Here is a 24,465-nt window from a genome sequence, read left to right on the forward strand (position 1 = left end):
ACATTTTTGCGTATTTGCTTAAGTTCTGTTAAAGATACTCGCCTTTTCCAATCTATTTGAGATATTTTCTTGCAGTTTTACTTTAAAGATTATGTTGAATATTTAGTTAATTGAGTATAAAAGGTTTATTTATATGAATACTTTACTTTTTAATTAAAGTTCTTTCAACATATTTTACATTGCATACACATTTAAATTAGTATAAAAAACGTTACATTTTGTGTAAAGGATTAATAGAAAAAATATATTATAAGCAATTAATATGTTTAAATTATATATTTATAATATGTATTCATACTATTTACATTATATTATTTATACCTCTCCACAAGTGAATAAATAATCTCCTCATATGAGGCATCCAAGGGAGGAGTTTTCAGAAATGAACTTCAGGCCATGACGATGATAAAGTATATTATGGATGTAAAAGAGGCATGAGAGACGATTAAATGTTCCCAGCTCTTACTGGACCAGTTTGGTCCATGAGCTAGGATGTTATTATATACAATTATAGGATTTACTTGATATTTTACATTTGACTAATTCTTAGAAAAGTTTTCCCAGAGATTAACCTGTAAATGATGTCACTCAGCTGTGATGTACCTGCCACAGCAAGTTTGACAGAAAACCAACCGATAGATTTACAGATTTCACCTGACGCACAAAGGAAAAAAGTACACAACAGTGTTTTAGTTTTTTCTGATATTTAAACTGAATATTTTTGGGACTAGAAGCTCATGTTGAGAGTAAATGGCTTATTTGACACTTTTTTTTTTCTTCCTTGGGGAGAGGCTGAAAAATTTATCATAATATAAGTCATAAAGTTTTGCTCACAGAATATGCCCAAATTTATTTATTGTGCTTTGAATGGGAATTGAACACCATATGAATGTGTCTTTGAGTGGCAGTTTCATCAGGTACCATTTCAAACAAGAAGTCTCACAACACCAAAGTCACAGACGGGAACCCTTCCAAAAGCACAGGCTGCGATCCCCATTCCCAGAGCCCTTCAGATGTTTCACTAATAGTTACCCTTAAGCAGAGAAACTGGGTATGGACCATCCCAACAAATGCAGTTTTGCACTTCAATTGCACTAAACCTCAAGTCTTATTAATCTCAGAAACCAAGTGCCCCACCTGCATTTCACTATTTGCTTTGGTGTGGCCTGGTGGCCCCGATACAAACTCCATCATTTTCTCTCAGCCGCAGTTCCAAGTAATACTCCCAGTGCAGCCTATGAATGATACATAACCACAGACAGCTGTGACCTGGGTTCAAATGCTGTTTTGTGATTTCATACACTGCAATTACACTTGTTATTAGAGCTAGTAGCCCCAAAGAACATTCGGTTACAAGTCTTGACTTGTGTCTGTCAAAATTAGAGCCTAACTAACAATGTGAAAAGTCATAGGCAACGACAGCGGGCATCTACTCTGATTAAGGTAGATCCGGAGGGACTTTTTCTCCAGATCATAAAACTAAACAGCAAGAGCAGTAATAAAGAAAGAGTGATAGATAACGTTTCTGTTCTGAGAACATTTGGTATATGCATTACTCCACAGGGCCTGGTAGGTTTACTGGGGTCAGTGCTGGGTATGCACAATACATGTCCACTATCTGGAGCATTCTGGGATGGCTTGAATGTGTAGGATAAACGGATGGACAATGCACACATGGTCCTCATGCCTAAGCCCACTTACTGCATTTTAAGATGACGTAAGTAAGTGAGGATGTGGTTTATGTTTGGCTGAGGAATGCAAGGAGGGCCCGTGATCTGTTTCAGACTGTGCAAGGTCGGGGGTCTCTACTATTGATATATTGACTTTTCACTTGCCTCATCTTGAATTGCTATCAGCACGACCTTGATATGGTCAGTTTGAGGACGTTGTTAAAATCTGGTTTCAACAAATCTTGTAACTTAAGTCTATCAACACCAGTTTCTGAAATGTGGTCTGCTGTTTTTTCCTCCAGTGTAATATACTGATGTATTTCTCTCTTTGTTTTTTTTTCAGGGCTTTATTTGCATATGAGGGAGTGACCAACAATCTTAAACTCACAGATTCAGGAGGTAAGACTCCTTCCCACGACTCTTTCTTTTTGTGTTTTTAAATGTTTACCAATGCTCAAGTCTGTTTAAAAAAAAAAAAAAAAACTGGTTTATGTGCAGATTTTATATATATATATAATCTTTGATTATAATTATATATCACTTTATACTTACAATAACTGGCTTGTTGTCCATAGTTTTATTATCATTGTTTCCACAGCCATGTAAATATCAGGACAGTTATTTTAGGTTTGTAAAAGTCAAGGAAAAAAATAAAATATTTCAATCAGTGTTATAAATCATGGAAAGGTTAAGGACATTTCTGTTGAATATAAATGCTTAGCTCTAAATTTTGTTTTGAAAACTAAATTAGAATTTTATACTTAAATATTACCAATATTCTAATTATATTTGAATTTAAAAGGCATAATTTCAGTTAGGGAAAACAAAGGCTTCTTGTTTCCCGAGGGCGCAATGAGCAAAATATTAATTCATTGCATTAAATTGCTTATACAAGGCAATGAAATAAATTCAATATAATTTTGTAAATTGCATAAAAATAATTTTTCATTTATGCATAGTTTAATACTAAGAGCCAAAGCGACGATGTCAAAGATCAAAGATATCCGTCTAGTGCATTTACATAGAAAACAATGAAAAAGGAGCTCATAGAAAGTGTTCTGTGTGAACAGCTTAGTTATGGTTTTGATTCAACCAAGATCTTCTCCGCATTGAGCTTCTCTATTTCTGCAATGTTTTGAATGAACAACATGTCGCATCTAGTCGGTTCAGCTGGACAGGCTAACAGAATCATTACAATGCAACAACGACTCTTACGTCATTGTCACACATCTCGTTCACCACTAATAAGGCTGGCTGATGCACCTAAAATTCGAATGCTCCGTTTTTCCATTCGAATGTGGATTTTTATATTCAAAATTCTAATTTCAATTTGACAGCCCTTTAAAAATCCCTATCCAGTAATTACAAACAACAAGAAAAGTCATTGGTCAAAAGGTTTGAAGGTCATTATGTCTGGGATGAGAATGACACAGTTCATTCATAAAACACATTAAACATGCTTGGACATTAGTCTTTTTTTCCCTATAGAATTTGTGGGATTATTTGCCTTTATTTATAGGACGGGAAAGTAGCTTTAAAATGTTAGCCTTATACCCAGGACCCCACAAGGCAACTACTCCTAAATAACGTCCTAAGCATGTGTGCTCAGTTTTTGAAATTCATATGGAGAGAACAAATTGAAAAAACACATTCAGAACCAAGGACGCTTTAAATGTGGACAGTTACTATTTGAGCCACTTTAAAAGCTCAATCTGAGGGCATTCATGCAACATTCATGCGTCAAAATTACCAATTAAGGCTGAACTGCCAACACTGTTCCTCTTAATATTAGATGAAGTAGAAAAATCTCACTTGAGTGCAGGAAAATATACCGTAATATCTGCTTATTACAGTACATCAGAACAATCATGTTCTTTGTAGATTATCATGATAATCTGGTAAAAGAATGCAAGTGTTTCATGGTGGCTGCGGCATTTCCTTTCATGTGGTCAATATTTCATGAAGACTCTTTGGACCTTTTTAATTTAGTCTTTCCCTTCCCCCTTTATTTCTCTCTCTCTCTCTCATCTGCCAGCTGGAGGTTTGACAGAGTTGGTTGGGAAATTTCACAACAGCAGGCCCATGTATGGCCTCTGCAGGGTGGGACTGACAGAAACAGGACAACCACAGATTGTCATGGTCTGCTGGGTGAGTTCACAAACACATGAAGAATCTGTATGTTTATATCAGTTTATTTCAGCCATAAAAAAATGTATGCAGACATACTACACTGTAATGTTGCGGCTGAGTTCTCTCAGCTCTTTACATAAAGTGCAAATTGACAATATCCTAAATTTTAGATGGAAAGTCTGCCTTTCCGCTCCTATCGGGGTGCTTCAAACATTTGTAGTTCATTCTTAGCTCTAATAACAAATACTTCTGGATGAGGTCATTTTGCCTTGTTCTGATTGGATGTTAGAACTTTATACCTAGTTTCTATTGGATGTTGCCATGGGGTGTGAGCCTGAAGCGGTTTCTCATTGGTTGGAGCTGCCGCATCTTTAAACAGTCTGTATTTAAGCGGTGGATGTGAGGCTCCTGTTGATGAGACGTGTCAATGGCTTCAATTCACAAAAGAGCTTTGACCTTCAGACTTCAGTAACTGAAGGAGCTCAAATACTGACGGAAAGAAGCATTCTGGGAACCTTTCTAATATTCATCGTGGATCTGGTTGCTAAGGCAAGAAGTGGGAATGTTGTTGTTGGGGTCAGAGGTGCCATCTGTAGCCAGTCAGGCATTGTATAGAGAGGGGGGGGTCTCAGTGACCTGTTAACGACCTGTTAACTGCAGAAGAGACATTCTTGTGAACCAGACTGGTACTCACACACACACACAGACACACACACACACACACACACACACACACACACACACACACACACACACACACACACACACACACACACACACACACACACACACACACACACACACACACACACACACACATACATACATACAGTACAGAAATCTGATTCTATAGAAGGTCTAGATGCGCCAGAAGAGTATATGTTAGAGGTTTAAAATAGATTTTTATTCCTTGTATATCATTCTTTTTGAAAGAAATTCATAGTTTGAAAGAAATTCAGTCAAAGATGCTTTCAGTTGATCAAAGGTAACAGTAAAGACCTATAATATTAATGTTACACAACATTTCTATTTCAAATAAAAATTCGGTTCTTTTGAACTTTCTATTTATCATATAAAAAAAGTGTCCTGGTTTCCACAAAAAATATTAAGCAGCACAACTGTTTTCAATGTTTATAATAATAATAATAATAATATATAATAATAATGATTTCTGAAGGATCATGTGACACTGAAGACTGGAGGAATGATGCTGAAAATTCAGCTTTGCCATCACAGGAATAAAGTACTTTTTTTTTAAAAATAAAATAAAAAACAGTTGTTTTAATTATTTAACATTATGTCTCATACTATTTGTTTTTTTATTTGATTATTTGAAAGCGTACGTCTCTTAAATATCATGGTACTGTCACTTGTAGGTATCTTATAAATCTTACAGTCTCTTCTGTCTACATAAAACAGGTTGGTGATAGTGTGGATGAGCATCGCAGAACTGAATGTGACAGCCATCTGCCTGCCATCAAGGCCTTCTTCAAGGTAAACAAACAAACAAAAAAACAGTCGCCCACCATGACTAGGCGTTTCATCTCATGTTTCATCTGCTTTACATAATAAAGTTCCTGAGGAAAGTTCATATAATCACATGAGCACTATATTCAGCTGGTTACTTTACTAGTCTGGATGATTCTTCTGACATCCTTCATAGATCAAACTCTTTTAACTTGAGTTTAATAAATGCATTGTATTGCAGAATACAATGTATTTTAATAGTGTGCCCGTTTGACCTTCATTAATCATATAGTATATTGTGCCGCAGCTACATTTGGAAGCATTCGGATATGAAGTGAGTAAAAGAATGTGTTTCTCTCCCTCATACATCAGACATTTGTATCATTCTTGTACACATCCTGTGTTTGTATGGCTGTAGAATGTCCTGCATCCTTTTTGTAGGGGAACTTCCCTTAAAGCTGTATAGAAAACATACAGAGAATGAATGTCATTGGAAGTCATCATAAACATACACATAAATTGTACAGCAGTTATAGTTTCTCATCCTTTAGGTGTTTACGATTGAGAAATATGCAATAATAATTAATTTTTTTACAGACCCAAGTTTTTATTATTTAGATTTATTAAGTCCACATTTCATAATGAATTGACCTCTATACAGGACCCGAGTGATCGGTCAGATTGAGTTGAGTGCAGTGTTTTTGTTAACTCAACATGCTCTACCGAATGGTGAGAGGCCATTAAAGGGTTAAGACAAACTCATGTTTTGTGCCTATTTGAATGAATGGGTGGAAGATGGAAAAAAGGCTCACAATTCTGAAATGTCAAACCCTCCTAATATGTGTACTCTTCTGCTTTATTCTGAGATTTCCCTCTTGTAAATGGTTTCCTTCCTTCGCTAGTATCTGTGAAGTGATGGCTAGCAGCTTGTGCCAGCTCTTATTGTAGTAAACTCTTCCTCTCGTGTCATGCCCTATTGTTCTCCTGAACAGCCGAGCAGTGCCACTGACAGGCACCACACAGACTGACTGACAAGAGCGGAAATTTAGAGAGAGAGAGAGAAATTCCTAAGGAAAGGAAAAAATTCAAAGTGTTTGTTATATAAAATGTACTTTTATTTTCAGCAGTGTTGGCATTGCGGATGTTTTATGTTTCTTGTGATATATGTGCGTGTCTCTTGAAGCTGTCTGTGGATTTATTTACTTCACCACCCAGGCGATGTTGCTTTAACATTTCCATATTTTTCGGATGGTTGAATGAGATCGTCAAACATACTTAATGTCTGGGACGTTTTTAATGCCTTATAAAGACATTGCCCAGTCAGCTCCACAGGCATGCCAAGAATGCTGTTTATTCAATTCTCAGTGTTTCTCTCTCTCTTTAGAGATCGACAACCTTTATGACCTTGTATTGTGTTGTTCATCCACAATGTGTGTTTGTGTGTGATAAATGTCAGCACGAGTGGGTTACAAAAGTGTCTTTTATTATATTTCCATTCGGATTTAGATCTTGTTGGGTTATTTCTGTGTTGATTGTTGCTTGTTCAAGCAAATGAACTTTGTTAGGTTATGTAAGGTCAGCAATTAAGTTTTATAGCGTGGGAGAGGCTGAGCCCCCAAACCAACTAGAGCACATACTGTATGGGATAAAATCAGAGAGCCGGAGACAAGCTGTCAGAGGCATTTACAGTGTTCTGCCTCAGTATTCTTCTAAATTAATGATAACACTTTCTAAATTCGGATTGAGGGACCTGGAAAGTCTCCAGTTGGACACAGCAAGAAACTCATAGACGAATGTGAAAAACTTTCTGATTCACAGACACTCCACAGATGCATGTCCTCGTGTTTCTTTCAATTATGCTGGCAGATATTTTGGTTACACTTTATTTTAAGGTGACGTAGTTACATTGTACTTACTCAAATAAGTTTTGAGTAATAATAACATGTACTTACTATAGAGTTATGGTTAGGATTAGGGAACAACGTCACCTTAAAATAAAGTGTTACCGATTTTGTTGTTCTGTTATCATTTGCTCACCTTCATATCTTTCCAAACCTGTATGACTTTCTCATTGCATGGACAAAAACACTAAAAAGCCGAAATATGAAGAATTATTCTACAGAAGTCTTACAGGTTTGGAATGAAATGAGTACATAATGACAGAATTTACATTTTTGGGTGGACTATCCCTTTAAGATCAACAACACCCTCCCCCCTGGTCTCTAGTCCAGGCCTAGTCTCCAAAGACATTCAGTCATGGGGAACTGAACCAAATGTAAAAGCCAAACTCATTTATCATAGTGTACGTGTTAGCTTCTGAGATGTGCCTTCAGAGTATCAGTAATAAGATGAGCAACATTGAAGTCTAAATCCCTCCACTTTCTCCTCCCTGCTTTCACTCACACTTTTTATTGTCTCTTCATGACGAGTCTGTGCTAGTAAGGGCTGTCATGTGTGCAGAATGACTAGTCAGCTCTTTAGGGCTTAAACATTTTTTGTAAATGAGCCATCTCAGTGGATAATATACATTAGTCATCAATGTAATCAATGATAACCATTAATCACTAATGTTTTACAGCAGTTTATGAATGGCACACATCAAGATTATAAGATTTATGTTTCTTAGACTAACAATTCCCAACCAGGGGTATGTCGTAAACTTCAACAGATTTTTATTTTGCTTTGATAAAAATAACTGTACATATATTATCTCTAATCTGTTGACAATTTTCAAAAAAATGTTTTTGAAAGAAGTCTCTTATTGTCACCAAGGCTGCATTCATTTGATCAAAAATACAGTAAAAACAGTAATATTGTAAAATATTCTTGTAATGGCAAAGCTGAATTTTCAGCATCATTACTCATCACGGTGTCACATGATCCTTCAGAAATCATTCTAAAATTCTGGTTTAATGCTCAAAAACATTTCTTATTATAATCAACATTAAAAAAGTTTGTGTCTTTGTCAACTAGACTTTGAACTAACTATAACTTACTTTGAACTATCCACCTTATTTTTCAACACAGAAATAAGGTGTTTTCTGTGAATATGCGAGACTTCCGATTTATTAGCCGCTTATAACGAGAATAAAGTTTTGCAGTGCAGTAAACTATAAAACTGTCTGCGCTACAAACCAGCGTGTTTATAATTAAGACAATACATTAATATAGTATGGTAAGAAATACGAATTTGCAATATCAAGCAGCATAACAAGCTGTTTTATACTGCTAAAAAATATCTGGGAGCGAATGACACCGGAAGCCAGACAGGAAAATTACAAATGACCACCTCATTTTTACCTGAAAAATAAAGTTGGATGGTCTGTGATGTTTGTTTTCTGGTTGATTGAGTGTGATCTGAGATCAGATATTAAGGATGGAAGTGCTGTCAGCTGCAGGTGTGAGGTGTGTATGGGAGAGCATCTATCCTCAGTGCTGTTCATACTGTCATCACCGCTAAAGCCCTGGGGCTAACTGCATGTCAAGGGGCTCATCTAAAGCAAGTAATAACAGATAATTAAGTCATTGAACTCCTCCCGAGCAGAAAAAGAGATAAAAGGGAGGAGAATTCAACCTAATCTTCTGTAGATAAAGTCATTTCTGTCACAGAAAAAGCAACGAGTGAACAAATTGGTCCTGACACGTTCAAGTTCTTGTGCGCTTCAGAGAAATGTGGAAAGAGGGCTGAATGTAACAGTGTGGTAATCCTTTGTAAAGCTGTGGGTTTTGTTGGGTTGGAGCCCAATTCTGCACTCACAAGGCCCTCCGGCACAATGTCGATTTCATTGCATTTCTACTCCACTTTCTTCTCTCCCATAAACCAGGTCACTCTATCTTACATTATATTCAGTTAGTGATCTGTGGTGTTTTTTTGAGCAGCAATGGATCTTCATCTCAGTGACCTCAGAGCTCAGGAAAATGCCTTATAAGGGAAAATGTGGAATACAGACATGTTAGTTTTGGGCCTATACATTCTTACATCCTCTGATATACAAATGAAAATAATTTCGACACATAGACTGTTCTCTTATATGCCATTACAAGTACTTCACTGAAATTTAGTTATCACTATTTTTTATTAAAGGAGACGTATGTAAGAATGTGGCCAAAACTGGTACTGCAATCACTTTCAAATTACTGTAGAGCGGTGTATCCCCTCTCCCTCCTCCCTGACTCGAGGTTGCCAGATAGGCTGCAGGATCCAGCAGGAACGTAGGCTGCTACAAGAAGCTTTTTCCGTTAATTATATTTATGCTTCAAATGAGAGATGTTTGGCAAAGTAATTATATATCGCAAAAATTTACCAATGGCGATTAGCCAAATATAATCGTAAAGATGTACGCTCGTATGTGACAGTACATTAGAACAGTAGCTGTTAGTCTAACTTGTAACGGTAGGTATCTGTCATTAACGTAAGTACAAGCACAAGCCTCTGTCACTGTGTGTAACCGATATCGAAGATACAGCTATTCATTTAGCTGACGCTATAAGTGAAAGCGCCCAGCTGTATTTTTTAACTTACCCTGCAGTACACGTCCATAACGCTAAAAAATGTGATGTGAAAGATTACATGTCATTCTATTATTTTTGGCTGTAGAACTTGCATGATAAACAATAATGGGCGTGCTAATGTTGTTTTCCTCAGCGTCTCAGTATAATGACAGAGAAACGGGCTCTGATAACGCATTGCAAATGTTAGTACGTTAATGATGACTCACCGTTTTTATTACCCAAACAATTCCTTACCTTTTCAATTCGATGACCCACCTCCTCCATATGAATTAAGCGTAATGTTACTTTGCACGAACATGCATAACTTTGTTCGTCTGTCATGAATATTTGAAATGTCCATTTACATCAAGTACAAGTAAGCCAAACATAGATGAATCTTAGTTACCTGTCCAGGAGAAAATTAGCAACGTTGGCGTCTGTCTTCAAATCCTTCTCCGTTTTCAGCCGTCTCCATCTTTCAAAGGCATCTCCTATACAGATCCTTGTTTAATTTCGGACTTTGTCACGAAGTATTTCGGATTCATAACGAGTTTTTTTTTGGTTTCGCAACGTTAGACATTTTTTTTATCCGATTCCGACATGTTTGTAGCTGCAGCTGTGATAACTAGCAGAGCTGGCAACCCGGATGCCGCAACACTACTGACTCCGTGATTGGTAGATAGGTGGAGGGTGGCGCATCAGACCAAAACACAACATGACAACATCAACATCAGTTGAGGGCTGCAACTTCACTTTTTAAATGACAATATCCCGGCCGGACTACTGTTGTCAGTGATATAAGTATTTGAAATGAACATGATTTCTTAATGTCTAGTGACATATCAGGGCCATTTTATGATTAATTGAAATAAATTTCTTACATACTGCTCCTTTAAATAATTCATTATATTGAAATTGTTTTTAACCTAAATGAAGTAAATTTGCATGTTTACTGTAAAAATGTGTGTAAAACTGTTTTGCAACAGGCCAGATAAATATTATAATAGGCCAAATATTAAAATACACACTGTTTTGAAAGTATGGCAACAAGAATAATGTGAATCGCTTTCTATCCTTGTCTATGCTAACGTTTACTTATAGTATAAAAGCTGATGATGTTGTACATATGTTACGCCTGAGAAAAATACTCAGTAGCTCTGTATTTGTTGTCTACATAGATACAGAGAAAAATCTAATTGTTTTTCAGCAGAATATTATCAGATTAACAGTCAGTTCTTATTCTAAATGCAATGAAACAGCAGACACATTGGGATGCAAACTTATCTTACTTAGCTAAGTGTGTTCATATGGAACAGTTTCAATGATGCAGTCAGTATTTTTATCTCTTGATGTATGTGTCATCACAGGAGGCTCAAGTATTTATTACAGCCTCGGAGCAAGATGAGGTGACAGAGGAGCAGATTATGGCTGCTATTGCAAAGATTCGACCTCCAATGGAGAAACTGAGGAGACCCTCAAGGGCAATGGATAAGGAGGAGACTGTGGTAAGTTACCATAGAAAAAAGACTTGGCTGTATACAAGGGCTTCCTTCATTAACATAGAAGTAGTCTGCTTCTCAGTATAATTTATTGATGCACTTAGGGGACGTGGTCTAATTGTCTCTCACTGATGTTTTGGGTCTTTTGTTGCATTTGTATGCCACACCCACAGGGTACAAACTACAAGAAGACAAATGCTGCCATGGAGATGAGACGGATTAACAGAGACTCCTTCTGGGCACGTGCAGAGGTACAGCTTCAACTATGTTCACAGCTGCACTTTCCCAAACATCCCCATAATGCTGCAGATTTTGCCAATATTTAACAAAAGACCAGAAATAATTAAAATGCAAGATTCCTCAAAAATAATACTATTAATAGAAATTTCCCAGCCATGTCAGTAAGGAATAATGTACAGTCAACCAGCCATTATACAAAAATATTTGATTTGTTTAATATTTGCAATTTACCAGAATCAAGATAGCTGTGTAATGATTTATATTATAATCAGTTTGTTTATCACAAACCTCCTTGTTCAGACTCCAGTTGAAAAGTTCTATTCAGATGTAATGTATCACAAATCTGTGTAATATGATGTGTTTTAGCGTGAGGAGGAGGAGAGAAAAGAGGAAGAACGTCGGAGGGCTGTAGAAGACAGACGACGCTGGGAGAGAGAACGAGTTCTAAAGGAGAAAAAAGAGGCTGAAGAGAGAGACAGAAAGATGAACGAAAAGCTACAGATGATTGAAGAACAAAGGTTTGCGTTGTCCACCTGATCAAAAAATACTTCTGTCTGAAGGATGAATAAATTCCTTCAGCTTTACCTTCCTGTTGTTGTTTTTTTCTCAGGAGGATCCAGGCTCAGCTTGAGGAAAAGGCTAAAAATAAGGAAAAAGTGAAATGGGTGAGTGCGCTATTAATTGTATTCAGTTTCTTTTACTGAGATTTGAAAAAGTTGTAAGCTTTTAAACATGGTAATGAACCTGCATATGGGTAAATGATCATGTAGTCATATCCTGTAATGACGTTGGGTTCTTCGTGCAATTGACAGGTGGAGCAGCAGAGAGAGCATGAGGAGGACATGAGGGCCCGACTTAGACGCAGCGAGTCCATTGAGAAAGCAGCAGTTAGTTTTTCCATTTTTGTGAATCATCCAGATTCTGACTGTACAACCTGAAGTAAATCTAGTGTAGTTCTTAACTACAATAACTACACTAGGGTTTATAAACTACTCTCGCTTTGTCTGTTCCAAACACTGTTTTGTTGGCTTTACTTTTGTTTTTTGTGTATTATAATGTACTGTAATGCAGTTGTTCTTAGAAAAAAAAAACATTAAAAAAATAACCATATGATTCACTATATTGTAATAAAAAACGAATTATTACTTTTTAAAAGTAAGAGAGAAATACTTCCTTATCTTGCTGCATGAGTCTAAGTGGCATTTTGTGCAAGATAAAAGTCTCAAAGAAAGTATTACCCAGGCTACACTACATTAAAGGGTTAGTTCACCCAAAAATGAAAATTATCCCGTACTCAAGTCATCCTAGGTGATCCTATATGACTTTTTTCTTTCAGTCAAACACAGAGTTATATAAAAAATATCCTGGCTCTTCCCAGCTTTATAATGGGAGTAAAGGTAACTAAGATTTTGAAGCCCAAAATAAGTGCATCCATCCATCATAAAAGTAATCCATATGGCTCCAGGGGTTTAATAAAGACGTTCTGAAGCGAAGCAATGCGTTTTTGTAAGAACAAATATCCATAATTTTAACTTTATAAACTGCAATCACTTTCTTTTTAAACATTCTCATTTTAGACTTCTAATTCATGACCGGTGTTTAGTTTTGCTCTATCCTCTGTGCTTCAGTGTTCATCAATACGCCATGCGTAGGGTCAGAGTTCACTCTTCTGCCAGAACTCAACTTGTGCACGGAAGCCAGTGATTCTAGTTAATAAAGTTATAAACATGGATATTTTTCTTACGAAATTTTACACCGCTTTGCTTCACAGTGCATCGCATGCCGCATGCATCTTTATTAACCCCCTGGAGCCATATGGATTACTTTTATGATGGATGGATGCACTGTTTTTGCGCTTCAAAATCTCATTTACTATTCACTCCCATTATAAAGCTTGGAAGAGCAAGGTTGTTTTTTTTAATATAACGCTGATTGTGTTTGGCTGAAAGAAGGTCATATACATCTAGGATGGCTTGAAGGTGAGTAGATTATGGGATAATTTTCATTTGGAAAAATAAATTTCATCCTGGGATTTTTCATGACCACAGAGAGTCAGGGCCTTGGTTTAACGTATCATCCGAAGGACGGTGCTCTTTGACAGTATAGTGTCTTTGTCACTATACTGGGGCGTTAGGACCCACACAGACCACAGGGTGAGCACCCCCTGCTGGCCTCACTAACACCTCTTCCAGCAGCAAGTTTTCCCAGAAGGTCTCCCATCCTGGTACTAACCAGGCTCAACCCTACTTAGCTTCAGTGGGCAACCAGTCCTGGGCTACAGGGTGATATGGCTGCTGGTTTTGTGTGGTGAAACTACCAAAAGCATGGAACCAATTAAAGTGAACTATATGTCCATTGTAATATGTCCTGAAGCAAAACCAGTTGAGAACTTCTGCTTTAAGGCCCATTCATATCTATTCCTTTATCAACACAAACACATTGCTGGATTGAACAATGCTTCTTTTGTCCTGTAGGAGGCAGCAGTACTTGTTTCCCAGCGCACCATCAATCCCCGGGAGTTTTTTAGGCAGTTATCCGAATCCTCACAAAATTCTTCAAGCCCAGGATCACCTCAATCAGGTAAACGAGGCCTTTAGAAACCCACAATGCCTGAACTTTTTCAACTTACAGTGTTCGTTGTATTTGTTTGAGGTTCTTTTGACTTATGTTCTGGTCCTCAGGCAAATCTCCATTCCGTCGCTACCAACGCAGTTTGACAGACACAGCCTTCATCTTTGAAAAGGCCAACTCCTATTCTGGTCCCACATCCCCACACAGTCCCTCTGCAAGGTCTCCATTCTCACGCACCCATTCCACGTCCTATAAACGTTCAACATCCCCACTTAGTCCACCCTACCAGATGATCCCCTCACCACAACATCCTGAAACATCTCCTTCCCCATCATCTTCTCCGCACTCTGTCCCACCGGTGTCACCCCCACTCAGTCTGCCTGTCACCAGACCCCCTCCACCCCAGTCGTCACCTCCCAGCCAGCCACCACCTCAAGCCCCTGTACACGATCCCGCTTCCCCTGCATCTCCAAAGCTGCTGGACAGTCACGACAAGTCAGAGTCTTGCGCCTATGACGTTAGCAGGGAGAAACTCACTGCCACAACAGAACGTTTTCCAGCTTCACTCCCTGATAACCCACTGCACAATACGGGTAAGTTTACTTGGGTCTAAATGGTTGAAAATGGTCTTGTAGAATGACTCATTTTGACAAAATCTTCCCTCCAGAGCTTGTAACTGGCTCTGGAATGCTGTGTGAACCAGAAGTGGACTTCACTGCCAAGGCTGTGCTGGTCGAAGCAGATGAATATGAAGAAGAGGTAGAGGATCCAGAGGAAACTTCAGCCATGTCAGTTCTGCCTTTAGACACCGTGATCACCACAAACTATGAAGAAGAAGTGAAAACCGTAGAGGAACAATTCAAGCTTGAGTATGAGAAGAGTGTCATCAGCTCCCTGGTGGAGGTTGAGGAGTCAGAGTCTGAGGATGAAGCAGACTCTGAGGAGCAGCCTTCTGCAGAATCTGAGGAATTCCACCCTAATGTCAACCACATGCCCAGAAACATGGTACCGATCTCAGATGATGAAGTTGAGGAAGACCTACCAAAGAGCACAGGTGATGGGAACACAGATGTAACGTGAAGAAATGCAGAATGTTTTTAAGGTTTTAAGACATGTTTCTTGTGCTGTGTGTTCAGAGTCGTGTGTGAACACATCAGAGTATGATCGGATGACTGAAGAAGATGAATCTGAATGTGGCAGACCACTGAATGGTACAGGTCATGAGATAATTGGAGGCAAGTTGTTCCAAACACAACAAAATCAGTCAGAGACATGCACCTCTTTGCTATGAGAGACATGACAAATGAAAACAAGGTGTTCTAAAATCGACTCAAAATATCAGACATGTTTCATATGCTCTGACTGGATGGAAGCTAAAAAAAATATCTGTGCACATCATACACCATGCGATATTCTGTGAAATCTGTCAACTCTTGACTGCCCAAATTCTGCAGACTGGAGCTGACTGTCAGGAAGTAGGGCTGACTCCTCCGGACTGCAGATCAGGGCAAAAGTTGTGTAGTGTATTTCAGACTTTAGTTATCTAGTTTTGTTTTCCCTTGTGTGGTGAATATATATAAATACATGAATGATGAGTTTTTACACCTTGTTTTGTTTTTAAGTAGAGGATGTGGATGTATCTGAGCACAGCACACCTGAAAGGTTCTGTTACACGATTAATCGTGAGGAGGAAGAATTAGATGAAATCCAAGCAGAGTTGGTGACTGAGAATGGCGAAGTACATCCAACACCATACATCATGACTCATAATGAATCTTAATGTGATAAAACAATTCAGCAGTACTAAATTTTCTTCCTTCTTACTCTAGTCATCACCAGAAAGACTTCTGCGCGTGAGAGCGTTGTATGACTACCAAGCAGGTTAGTGTTGTTTGCTTCAGCAGCAGTGTTATGTAATTTGTCATTTGAGATGTCCTTTGAAATGTCCCTGTTCTCCACAGAGGATGAAAATGAACTATCTTTTGAACCTGGTGACATCATCAGTGATGTGGAAACAATCGACAAAGCGTGGTGGAGGGGCTCCAGCAAAGATGGACGCCAGGGTCTCTTTCCTGCCAACTTTGTGGAGACCATCTAAAGACGGTTCCTCTTCCCTCTTCTTTTTACCATTTCTCAGGGACTTAGAACCGCAAAACCCAGTCTATGAGGATGTACCATGTACTCTGAGATTAAGAGTCACAGGAAAAGGGTTTGGAAGGGTAGTGTTCACAGGCACAACTCGGCCAACAATTCCTTGCGTTCCAAAACAAAGCAGCCAAAGTCGACAATTGAGGTTTTAATGATCATCAACTGCAAGACTGAGGAGGATTCTTACATGATGTGAGCTGAGAGACTGATTCAGTACAATTTCGTTCAAAATTGTACACAAATTATCATCATTTTATTGTTTCATCATTTATTATTTTACATACAGTTGTTACGTTTATCATTACTGAATGATACCAAAGGTGGTGGTGGTGTCAACTGGAGAACAGATTTCAGTTTCTCTTTTACACATAAATCCAGTTTACAGTCACATAACATTTGGCCCTGAGTATAGAAACTTTTTTTTTTCAGAACTAGTACTGTCATTGTACCAGTGTGAGACATTTTTATAATGTAGGTTATATAGTTGTAACATGCAATGTTTGTTTTTTTTAAAGCAGAGATGTGCTTACAGCATTCTGAATGGTGTCATACCTGCAAAGGTGTGCAGACAATATATAAGTTGTCATTGCCGAGACCAAATGATTTGATCACCGCAGACACCTGGGAAAGTGGTATCCAATTATAAAAGCTAGCCTAACAGAGGGAATTAACCACAACTGGTGGGTCAAAACCCTGCTCTTCCAACATTGTGCCTTTCGAGAAAGGTACTTCTCCTGAAATTATTGTTTTAGTGTAATATTTGAAACCCCTCACTATTATGAAAGCCCAATTTAAATTAAATGGTTAAAAAAAATCTAATTTTAAGTTTTATTTTATAAGCAGATACCGATATAACAGAAGTTGGCAGCCATTGCATGTTTTTAAATGCTCTGAACCTTCTGTCAGAATGAAATTCTTCCATACACACTACCGTTGAAAACTTTGGGGTCGGTAAGATTTTTAAAAATGTTTTTTTTTTTTAGAAGTTTCTTATGTTCACCAAGGCTGCATTTATTTGATCAAAAAGGTAGTAAAAACTGTAATACTGTGAAATATTATGATTTAAAATAACTGTTTTCAAATTAAATATATTTTCAGCATATATATACTGTATATATACGAATTTTCAGCATAATTACTCTAGTCTTCAGTGTCACATGATCCTTCAGAAATCATTCTGATATTCTGTTTAGTATTACTACAATCTTGAGCAGCAAAACAATGTTAAAAACAGTTGTGCTGCTTAATATTTTTGCGGATTCCCCACCCTCCCCCTTCTATTCTTTAATGAATAGAAAGTTATAAAGAACAGCATTCATTTTATATCGAAATTGTTTATAAAATTATAAATGTCTTTACTGTCACTTAGAATCAATTTAATGCATCCTTGCTAAATAAAAGTATTAATATCCTTAAAACATTTTTACCCCAAACTTTTGAACGGTAGTGTACAATAAGACAATGTTCACTGTTGTGTAAATACTATCAAATACACATTGTTTTTCTATGTAATTTATTTATCTCTGACCATGAACATAGATATATTTCCTCCCCGAGAGGCTCTCTCTAATCCATTTAATTTGTGTAACCAGATCTCAGGAGTAGGTACATATTCAACTAACAAAGTTTTTCTGTATTAATGCGGAAGGAAGATCATACATCGCACCTGACACACATTTAATTTACTCTATGCTCTCTGTTAGTAATTTCTTATTGTAATAAATGATGATGTTTATGTTTTATTCACATTCTGCAATAATGCTTTAATGTTTTTGAGTTATTGCACAGCCAGTACACTGAGTATCATAATCAGCAAGCAACCATATTCAACATGTAATGCATGAGATCAAATTAAAGGGATTCATTTTACTGGGTCATAATGAGTTTACTCTCTTGAACATTTAGTCTAGTAAAATCATCACTGCATGAATTAACGAGAATTACACACACACACAAAACGGTGGGTGTCCTTTAATATAGTTCATTTTTTCTTTTTTTTTACAATAAATTGTTTTTGTACATGAATCTATTAGTGATTTGTCCAGAGACATGCAGACAACTTGCTGAAATGACACTTACCTCCAAGTTAACATTCAATGTTCGCTACAAGGATAGTTAAGAGCTTTACTCGCCTGATAGAATGTCAATATAATTTTATTTATAACAAAAATTAATATGGTAAAACACAACTTTAATAAAAGCACACAATGAAAATTACAAAACTTTACAATAACAATTATTGTTTGAATGAATTTACAGTTTTTAAATACATGCCAGTGGCCCTTTGACTGATTGAGAACTGTTAATTTTGTAGCATCATAGTTACTAGGACAAATTTTCTCTCTACTACTTCTGAATTTGAGATGAAAAGTTAGTCTGCTGTTTATACACTTCCAACATTATGAAATTTGTAAAACACTATACATGTAATCATTATAAAGAAAACATGTCTCTATCAGATTATCAACTCTATCTTCATCTCAAATGGAAGATCAAAATATAATACAGGTTTGAATACTTAATATTTTGAGTAATGCTTTCTGCAATACAGAAAAGTTATTAACCTGTATTTTTATGACAGGATAGACTAACTTCACTCCTGAGGCTTCACTGAAATCACAATAAGAGTTATCCAACTAGACTTGCATTATTCTAAATATTGCTGATATAATTATCTTCAAGCAAATACAGTTTATCTGATCTGGAAGATGCGCTATGACACTGAAACACTCAAATTCAGCAGTTAGAAGTACATTAAGTGCTGGACAGAACTGACCTGCAAGCCAAAAAGGAAATCTTAAAATAATGCATGTACCGCTTATGTAAACAAAATCTAAAATACACAATTATCTTTAAGCTGTTGTAGCTTTGCATAGTAGTGCCTTTGCAACCCTTCTCAATTAGACAGGCCGTTTCTGCAATGGCTCAAAACTAAGCACCAAAAACGTTCCAACTGTCATCCATATTTCATAGCTTGTGCTGAATACTGGTTAATGTGCATTCTGATTTAAAAAAAAACCTTTTCTGAGTTGTGGGGGTTCACATTTGCAGAGCGTGATAAGGTATGTACAGTAATCCTGAGGTCATCACAGTCACAGGTAGTAAACGGAGTCACATTATATATCCCATCATTATAAACCTGAATACAGACGTTTGGACCTTGCATATATATATATATATATATATATATATATATATAGAAGCCATGCAGAGAAAAGTTCATGAACTGTAACAGACATAGTAGCAGATATTTATACACATATTGTTTGTTAAAGATGCACTCAGTAATTTTTTCCTCAGGTGAAACTGTTGAAAAATATGCATCAAATCACATACACTCACTTCAGTCATATTAATTTTATTATATATGGAGCGGGTCAGTTTATGGGGGCGGCCATGTTAAGTTCACATGACCAGCAATATTACTGTGCTCACTTTAACTCCTTAACCATCCTGTTATTATTAGACACTTTTGCCAAAGAAGAAATTACCCATAGCTGACTGTTAGCATTTCTGCAAATTAAAATTATAGATTTTTGATGCTGCATCCACACCACAAGATGTCAGTATACTGTATGTCCAAAGCAACCATTTAGCACAACATCAACAAAAATGTCTTGAGTGCACCTCGAAAGAAAGTCAATTATTGGTAACTTGCTGGTTGGTGATCTTAAGATGCAGTTTCACTTGTTAATAAAGTGAAATTCATCAGTGGTAAAAGGATAGTTCACCCAAAAATTACAATTCTGTAATTTACTCATATATTTATATCATTTACCTGTATGACTTTCTTATGTAGAACACAAATAACATAATTTGAAGAATGTTAGTGGCCAAACAGTTTTGGTTACCATTGACTTCCATTATATGGAAGAAAACAATGAGACATTTCTCAACATATCAAAATATGTTCCAGTGAGGAGACAAGGTAATACAGGTTTGGAATGACATGGAGGAATGGGAGGAAATGATGACAGAATTATCATTTTCAGGTGAACTATCCCTTTAAGCTAACTTTCACACGTTAGGTGTATTAATGTTTCCATGAAACTCATTGATCCTGAAAATACACAACAATTTAAATGTTTGGGGTCAGTAAGATTCCTTTTGATTTTTTTTTTTTAACATTATAAATGTCTTTACTGTATTTTGTAATGCTGGATAACAAAAAAAAAATCTTTATTTCAAATAAATGCTGTTCCACAAAAATATCAAGCAGCAAATCATAATTATAGAATGATTTGTGAAGGATCATGTGACACTGTAGACTGGAGTAATGATGCTGAAAATTCAGCTTAGCCATCAAAGGAATGAAGTACATTTTCTGATAAATATTTTTGATCAAATAAATGTGGGCTTGGTGATTATAAGAGACTTCTTTCAAAAAACAAGCAATAGAAAAATATCTCATGATCCCAAACTTCTGAATGGTAGTGTATGGCCAGCCTTTAATGTTAGTGATGATGAGACAGTGTTGAGCCTAACAGCACCTTCTAAATCATATATCTAAAACGATGCACTGATACGATGGCTGGTCAAAAAGTAAAACTTTCAGATCTTCAGTCCAGTCTAAAATCACTGTATCAGGAATCTCTCTCACATAAAAACACCACATTCTCCAGAGGTCCAAAATAATGGCCATTTCATGCATGAATATATATATATATATATATATATATATATATATATATATATATATATATATATATATATATATATCACGGTGTATTATATATTTAGTTCCCATTATAGAAGCTCCTTTAAAAGGAAAAAAAAAGAGTTAATTTTGCATGTTGCCTCTCCCAGTTATTATGTAAAAAGGATGCAATGACAGATGTTGAGCAAACATGACCTCAGGTATTCCAGTTTTTTTCCAGGGACACACAGGCAGTTACAATGGCTCTGATAGTAACCAGAGAAAGTGTGACAGCTACACCTGACTCTGCAGCCAGTTCCTGGGGTCTAGCTTGGCTCTCAGGTTCCTCAGGCTGCGGCGAGCGCTGGACGGTCTAGAGAAGCCCAGGTCTGACTCCTGACTGTTGCTGCCCTCACTGGAGCTGCTGCTGGAAGTGGAACTGGAGCAGGACAGAGCAGTCTGAGCGGGGCGAGGAGACACAGAGCCGGCGGCGGGCGGCTGGCAGGCGCACCGGAAGCGCAGAGTGGAGAGCTTGGCGTCCAGGGAGAGGGTACGTGGGCGGAAGTGACCGGAGGAGGAAGAGGTATCGGGGGACCATGCCTGGCGGAAGCAGGGGCTGGCGCTGGCGGGACTGTCGCTGTCTGAGGTCAGACTGGCGTTGGAGGAGAGAAGGCCGGGTGTGCGGTGGCAGCGTGGGCTGCGGGGCTGGCGGCTGTGCAGGCGAGGGCTGGGCGAGTGGGGCGGCAGGTGCTGACGGTTGAGGGGCGTTCTCGGGGGATCTTCATCAAACAGGGACATCCAGTGAGGTGGCGATTCGAGCTGGGTCCTCAGCTCAAACTCTTTAATACGACGCGCCAGGATGTCAGTGACCGTTCCAATGTCGTCAGAGGCATCAATAACTGTGATGGAAGAGAAACAGGAGCCACAGTGAAAACCGGTTTCTAAAAAAATTATAAATAAGACTCCTGGAAGGACACTATCAGTCTATTTAGAGTCACATGCTTAATTTACATAGTTGTTCAAGAACATCCTCAACATCCAACATATTGCTCTTAGTAAGTGGACGTCTTTTGTAACTTTTACAGTAAGTGAGCTTCTTCTCACATCAAAATATTGTCAAACTGGAATCGTTCAATTACATGTTGGAATCTGATGTGAACTGAGCTTAAAATAAAATAATTAGAAAATAATTTTTGTACAAATTAAAGCAATAAAATATAAAAAAATATATTTTGTTATTTATTGTGCACAAAAAGTGAAAATACAATAAAATAAATTTTATATTTTTCACTTTTTAGAATTAAATAAATTATTTAAATAAAATGAATTAAATTAAAATAATATAAGTAATTTTATTCAAATAAAACAGCAATCTTGATGTTATCTAGTTTTGTTTTTACTCGTTTTATGTTAACATTTTATATATTTTAGGGCCCGAGCACCAATGGTGTGAGGACCCTCTTGGAATTGCTCCATTTATTATTATAATATTATTTACTCTTTAGAATAAAATATATAGTTGAAATAAAATAAGTAAAATTAAAATAAAATACTGAAAATAATTTATGTATTATTCATTGAATGTATAAAAGGTTAGGACCTACTTGAAATCTTGTTTCAAGAATTTGAAAGTTGTTGGTCACGGGGTGACAAAAAATGTTGAGATGACGTGGGACAGTGGCAACTTACGGCCGTTTGACACCGAAAGCGTCAGCGGCGCGTGAGCAGCTTGTATTTTTTTCAGCGTGCGTGTTAATCAATGAGTGCATTCACACCGGGAGCAGGAGCAGCGCGTGAGCATCAAGCAGGAGTGTCGCGTGGACAGCAGTCAAGGTTCTATTTTTGCTGCGCTGCTCACGCTCAATTAAAGCGAAAGCACACTTTTGATGGACAAAATAAATTTGATTTCACATAAAAAGTGCCCAAAATGCACAGAATAAGCATGTCTAGTGAGTTTTGACAAGAACTGGAATAGGCAAAAAAAGGAACTGGAGTAGGCAAAAAAAGAAAATGAAGACTCAAAAATATTTATAAAAGATTTAAGCTACACATTTAAACATTGTTTTTAATTATTCAGTTTGGGTGAAAGTATGGTGTATTATAAAAAAAACTAAAGTAAACTAGCCAGAAAATATTATATATAAACTTTCTTTTAGTTTATGAAATACACAGACAGCTACATAGGCTAGCACAACCCAAATCAAACCCGAGTGTGCAGTTTTTGTGTGTGTGTGTGTGTGTGTGTGTGTGTGTGTGTGTGTGTGTGTGTGTGTGTGTGTGTGTGTGTCTTTTTTATCCGCAGAGTTTGTATCGAAAATAGGCTATGACTGAAACGACAAGATTGGAGATGTTTTCTTGGTTGTTTTGTTGTTTAGCCTACCATTTATATGGTTTACCAAATTCTAAAAACAAATTTATAGTTGTCTGTAAATAACTGCTCGCTTATATGTAGCTTTGAAGCCGCTGCTGTGACACTGTACAAACGCTTCCAGTGTGAATACTCTTGCGCGTCTGCAGCTGCAGTGACGATGTAGTTACGCTGAAACGCTGCTCACGCTTGCGGTGTGAAACAGCTGCTATGTAGGTTGAAGGTGAGGTCAGGTAACTTCTCATCACAGTTACTTCACCTGTCATTGTAATAGGAGGAGAGCAGAGCTCGGATCTCAGCAGAGACAGCGTTATCCTGCAGCAAAAGCCCCTCACCGGATGCAGGGGCCACTGAGGAGGGGGAGGGCAGCAAAATGCACCAGGGTTGTGGGGATAGCACGGGGAATGAGGGTTTAAATAGTAACCAAATTATGGTACAGTGGTTGGGTAAATGCATGGGATGGATGTTTGGATTACAAATTTAAGGCATGAAACCAGGAATGTACATGAGTGTATGAAAAATCAATAGTGAGGAACCAAAGGAAAGAGGAGGAAAAAACAGACAGGAAAACATCAGCGAAGAGATAGAGATAGAAGAGACATAAAAACCACAGAGAAAATAAGACAGAAAGAGAGAGAGAAAAGACTGTCAGTTTGTCAGAAACAGCAGATTTCTCATTTAGCAGTTAAAAGGAGATAAACTGATTACAAGAAAGACTCAGATCTGACAGAGGACTAGGACATGCAGTTCAATCCACACATCATTGTTAGACACATATCTGTGTTATTCATGACAGGAAATCCTGCTTGTGCATTATTTCTGTCATCATCTGACTAGTGTTATAGCTCTGAACTGCTGCTGGTCTTTATTTTGTGACAAAGTAGGGCTTGGCTTAAAATTCCTCCAGCCTCTGTAAATGTGTTTGAACGCACTCACCCATCTCATGGTACAGGGAGCCCTGCTTCGGCGTGACTATGGCAGGCTTGCGTGGTGAAGGCAGCTCGATCTTCATCAGGTCGTCACAGCACTGCCTCCACTGGCCTGTAGAGGGAGCAAGTGGCTTAGTTCAACTTTTTTGGCAAGCATTTTGAGCTTATAAATAATATTTATTGCAATTACAATTATCAAATTATTATAAATAAATGTATTGCTATTATTACAAATAATTTCGTGCTGTCAAATAATATGTATTCATTTTTTAAAATATGTATTACTGAGCATGGTGTCTTTTAGAATATTGCTGCC

The 24,465-nt window shown here is 37.4% G+C and overlaps 2 protein-coding genes across 8 annotated transcripts in view; one reads left to right on the forward strand and one right to left on the reverse strand.

The window, feature by feature from the left end:
- The window catches only part of LOC143739203 (uncharacterized), a 46,187-nt gene extending 27,946 nt beyond the window's left edge, over positions 1-18,241 (forward strand). For 2 of the 3 annotated variants that reach the window (XM_077231501.1, XM_077231503.1), the window contains 15 exons: positions 2,014-2,069; positions 3,706-3,818; positions 5,220-5,294; positions 11,126-11,263; positions 11,431-11,508; positions 11,864-12,015; positions 12,108-12,162; positions 12,310-12,384; positions 13,972-14,077; positions 14,179-14,661; positions 14,736-15,122; positions 15,205-15,303; positions 15,694-15,806; positions 15,898-15,949; positions 16,030-18,241. In XM_077231501.1, the coding sequence (XP_077087616.1) occupies positions 2,014-2,069; positions 3,706-3,818; positions 5,220-5,294; positions 11,126-11,263; positions 11,431-11,508; positions 11,864-12,015; positions 12,108-12,162; positions 12,310-12,384; positions 13,972-14,077; positions 14,179-14,661; positions 14,736-15,122; positions 15,205-15,303; positions 15,694-15,806; positions 15,898-15,949; positions 16,030-16,166 (2,119 nt within the window). In that variant the 3' untranslated portion in view covers positions 16,167-18,241. Of the gene's footprint in view, positions 1-2,013; positions 2,070-3,705; positions 3,819-5,219; positions 5,295-11,125; positions 11,264-11,430; positions 11,509-11,863; positions 12,016-12,107; positions 12,163-12,309; positions 12,385-13,971; positions 14,078-14,178; positions 14,662-14,735; positions 15,123-15,204; positions 15,304-15,690; positions 15,807-15,897; positions 15,950-16,029 lie in introns of all 3 variants that reach the window. The other variant, XM_077231500.1, reaches the window with a different exon arrangement.
- Positions 18,242-19,558: 1,317 nt separating this feature from the next.
- The window catches only part of rtkna (rhotekin a), an 81,810-nt gene continuing 76,903 nt past the window's right edge, over positions 19,559-24,465 (reverse strand). For 4 of the 5 annotated variants that reach the window (XM_077231504.1, XM_077231506.1, XM_077231505.1 and 1 more), the window contains 2 exons: positions 24,157-24,261; positions 19,559-21,751 (listed from right to left, as the gene is read on the reverse strand). In XM_077231504.1, coding sequence (XP_077087619.1) covers positions 21,147-21,751; positions 24,157-24,261 — 710 coding nt within the window. In that variant the 3' untranslated portion in view covers positions 19,559-21,146. Of the gene's footprint in view, positions 21,752-23,479; positions 23,571-24,156; positions 24,262-24,465 lie in introns of all 5 variants that reach the window. The other variant, XM_077231508.1, reaches the window with a different exon arrangement.

The sequence above is a fragment of the Siphateles boraxobius genome, unplaced genomic scaffold, assembly GCF_051911475.1.
Source record: "Siphateles boraxobius isolate OS27281-9 unplaced genomic scaffold, OSU_SipBor_1 16, whole genome shotgun sequence".
Lineage (NCBI taxonomy): Eukaryota > Metazoa > Chordata > Actinopteri > Cypriniformes > Leuciscidae > Siphateles > Siphateles boraxobius.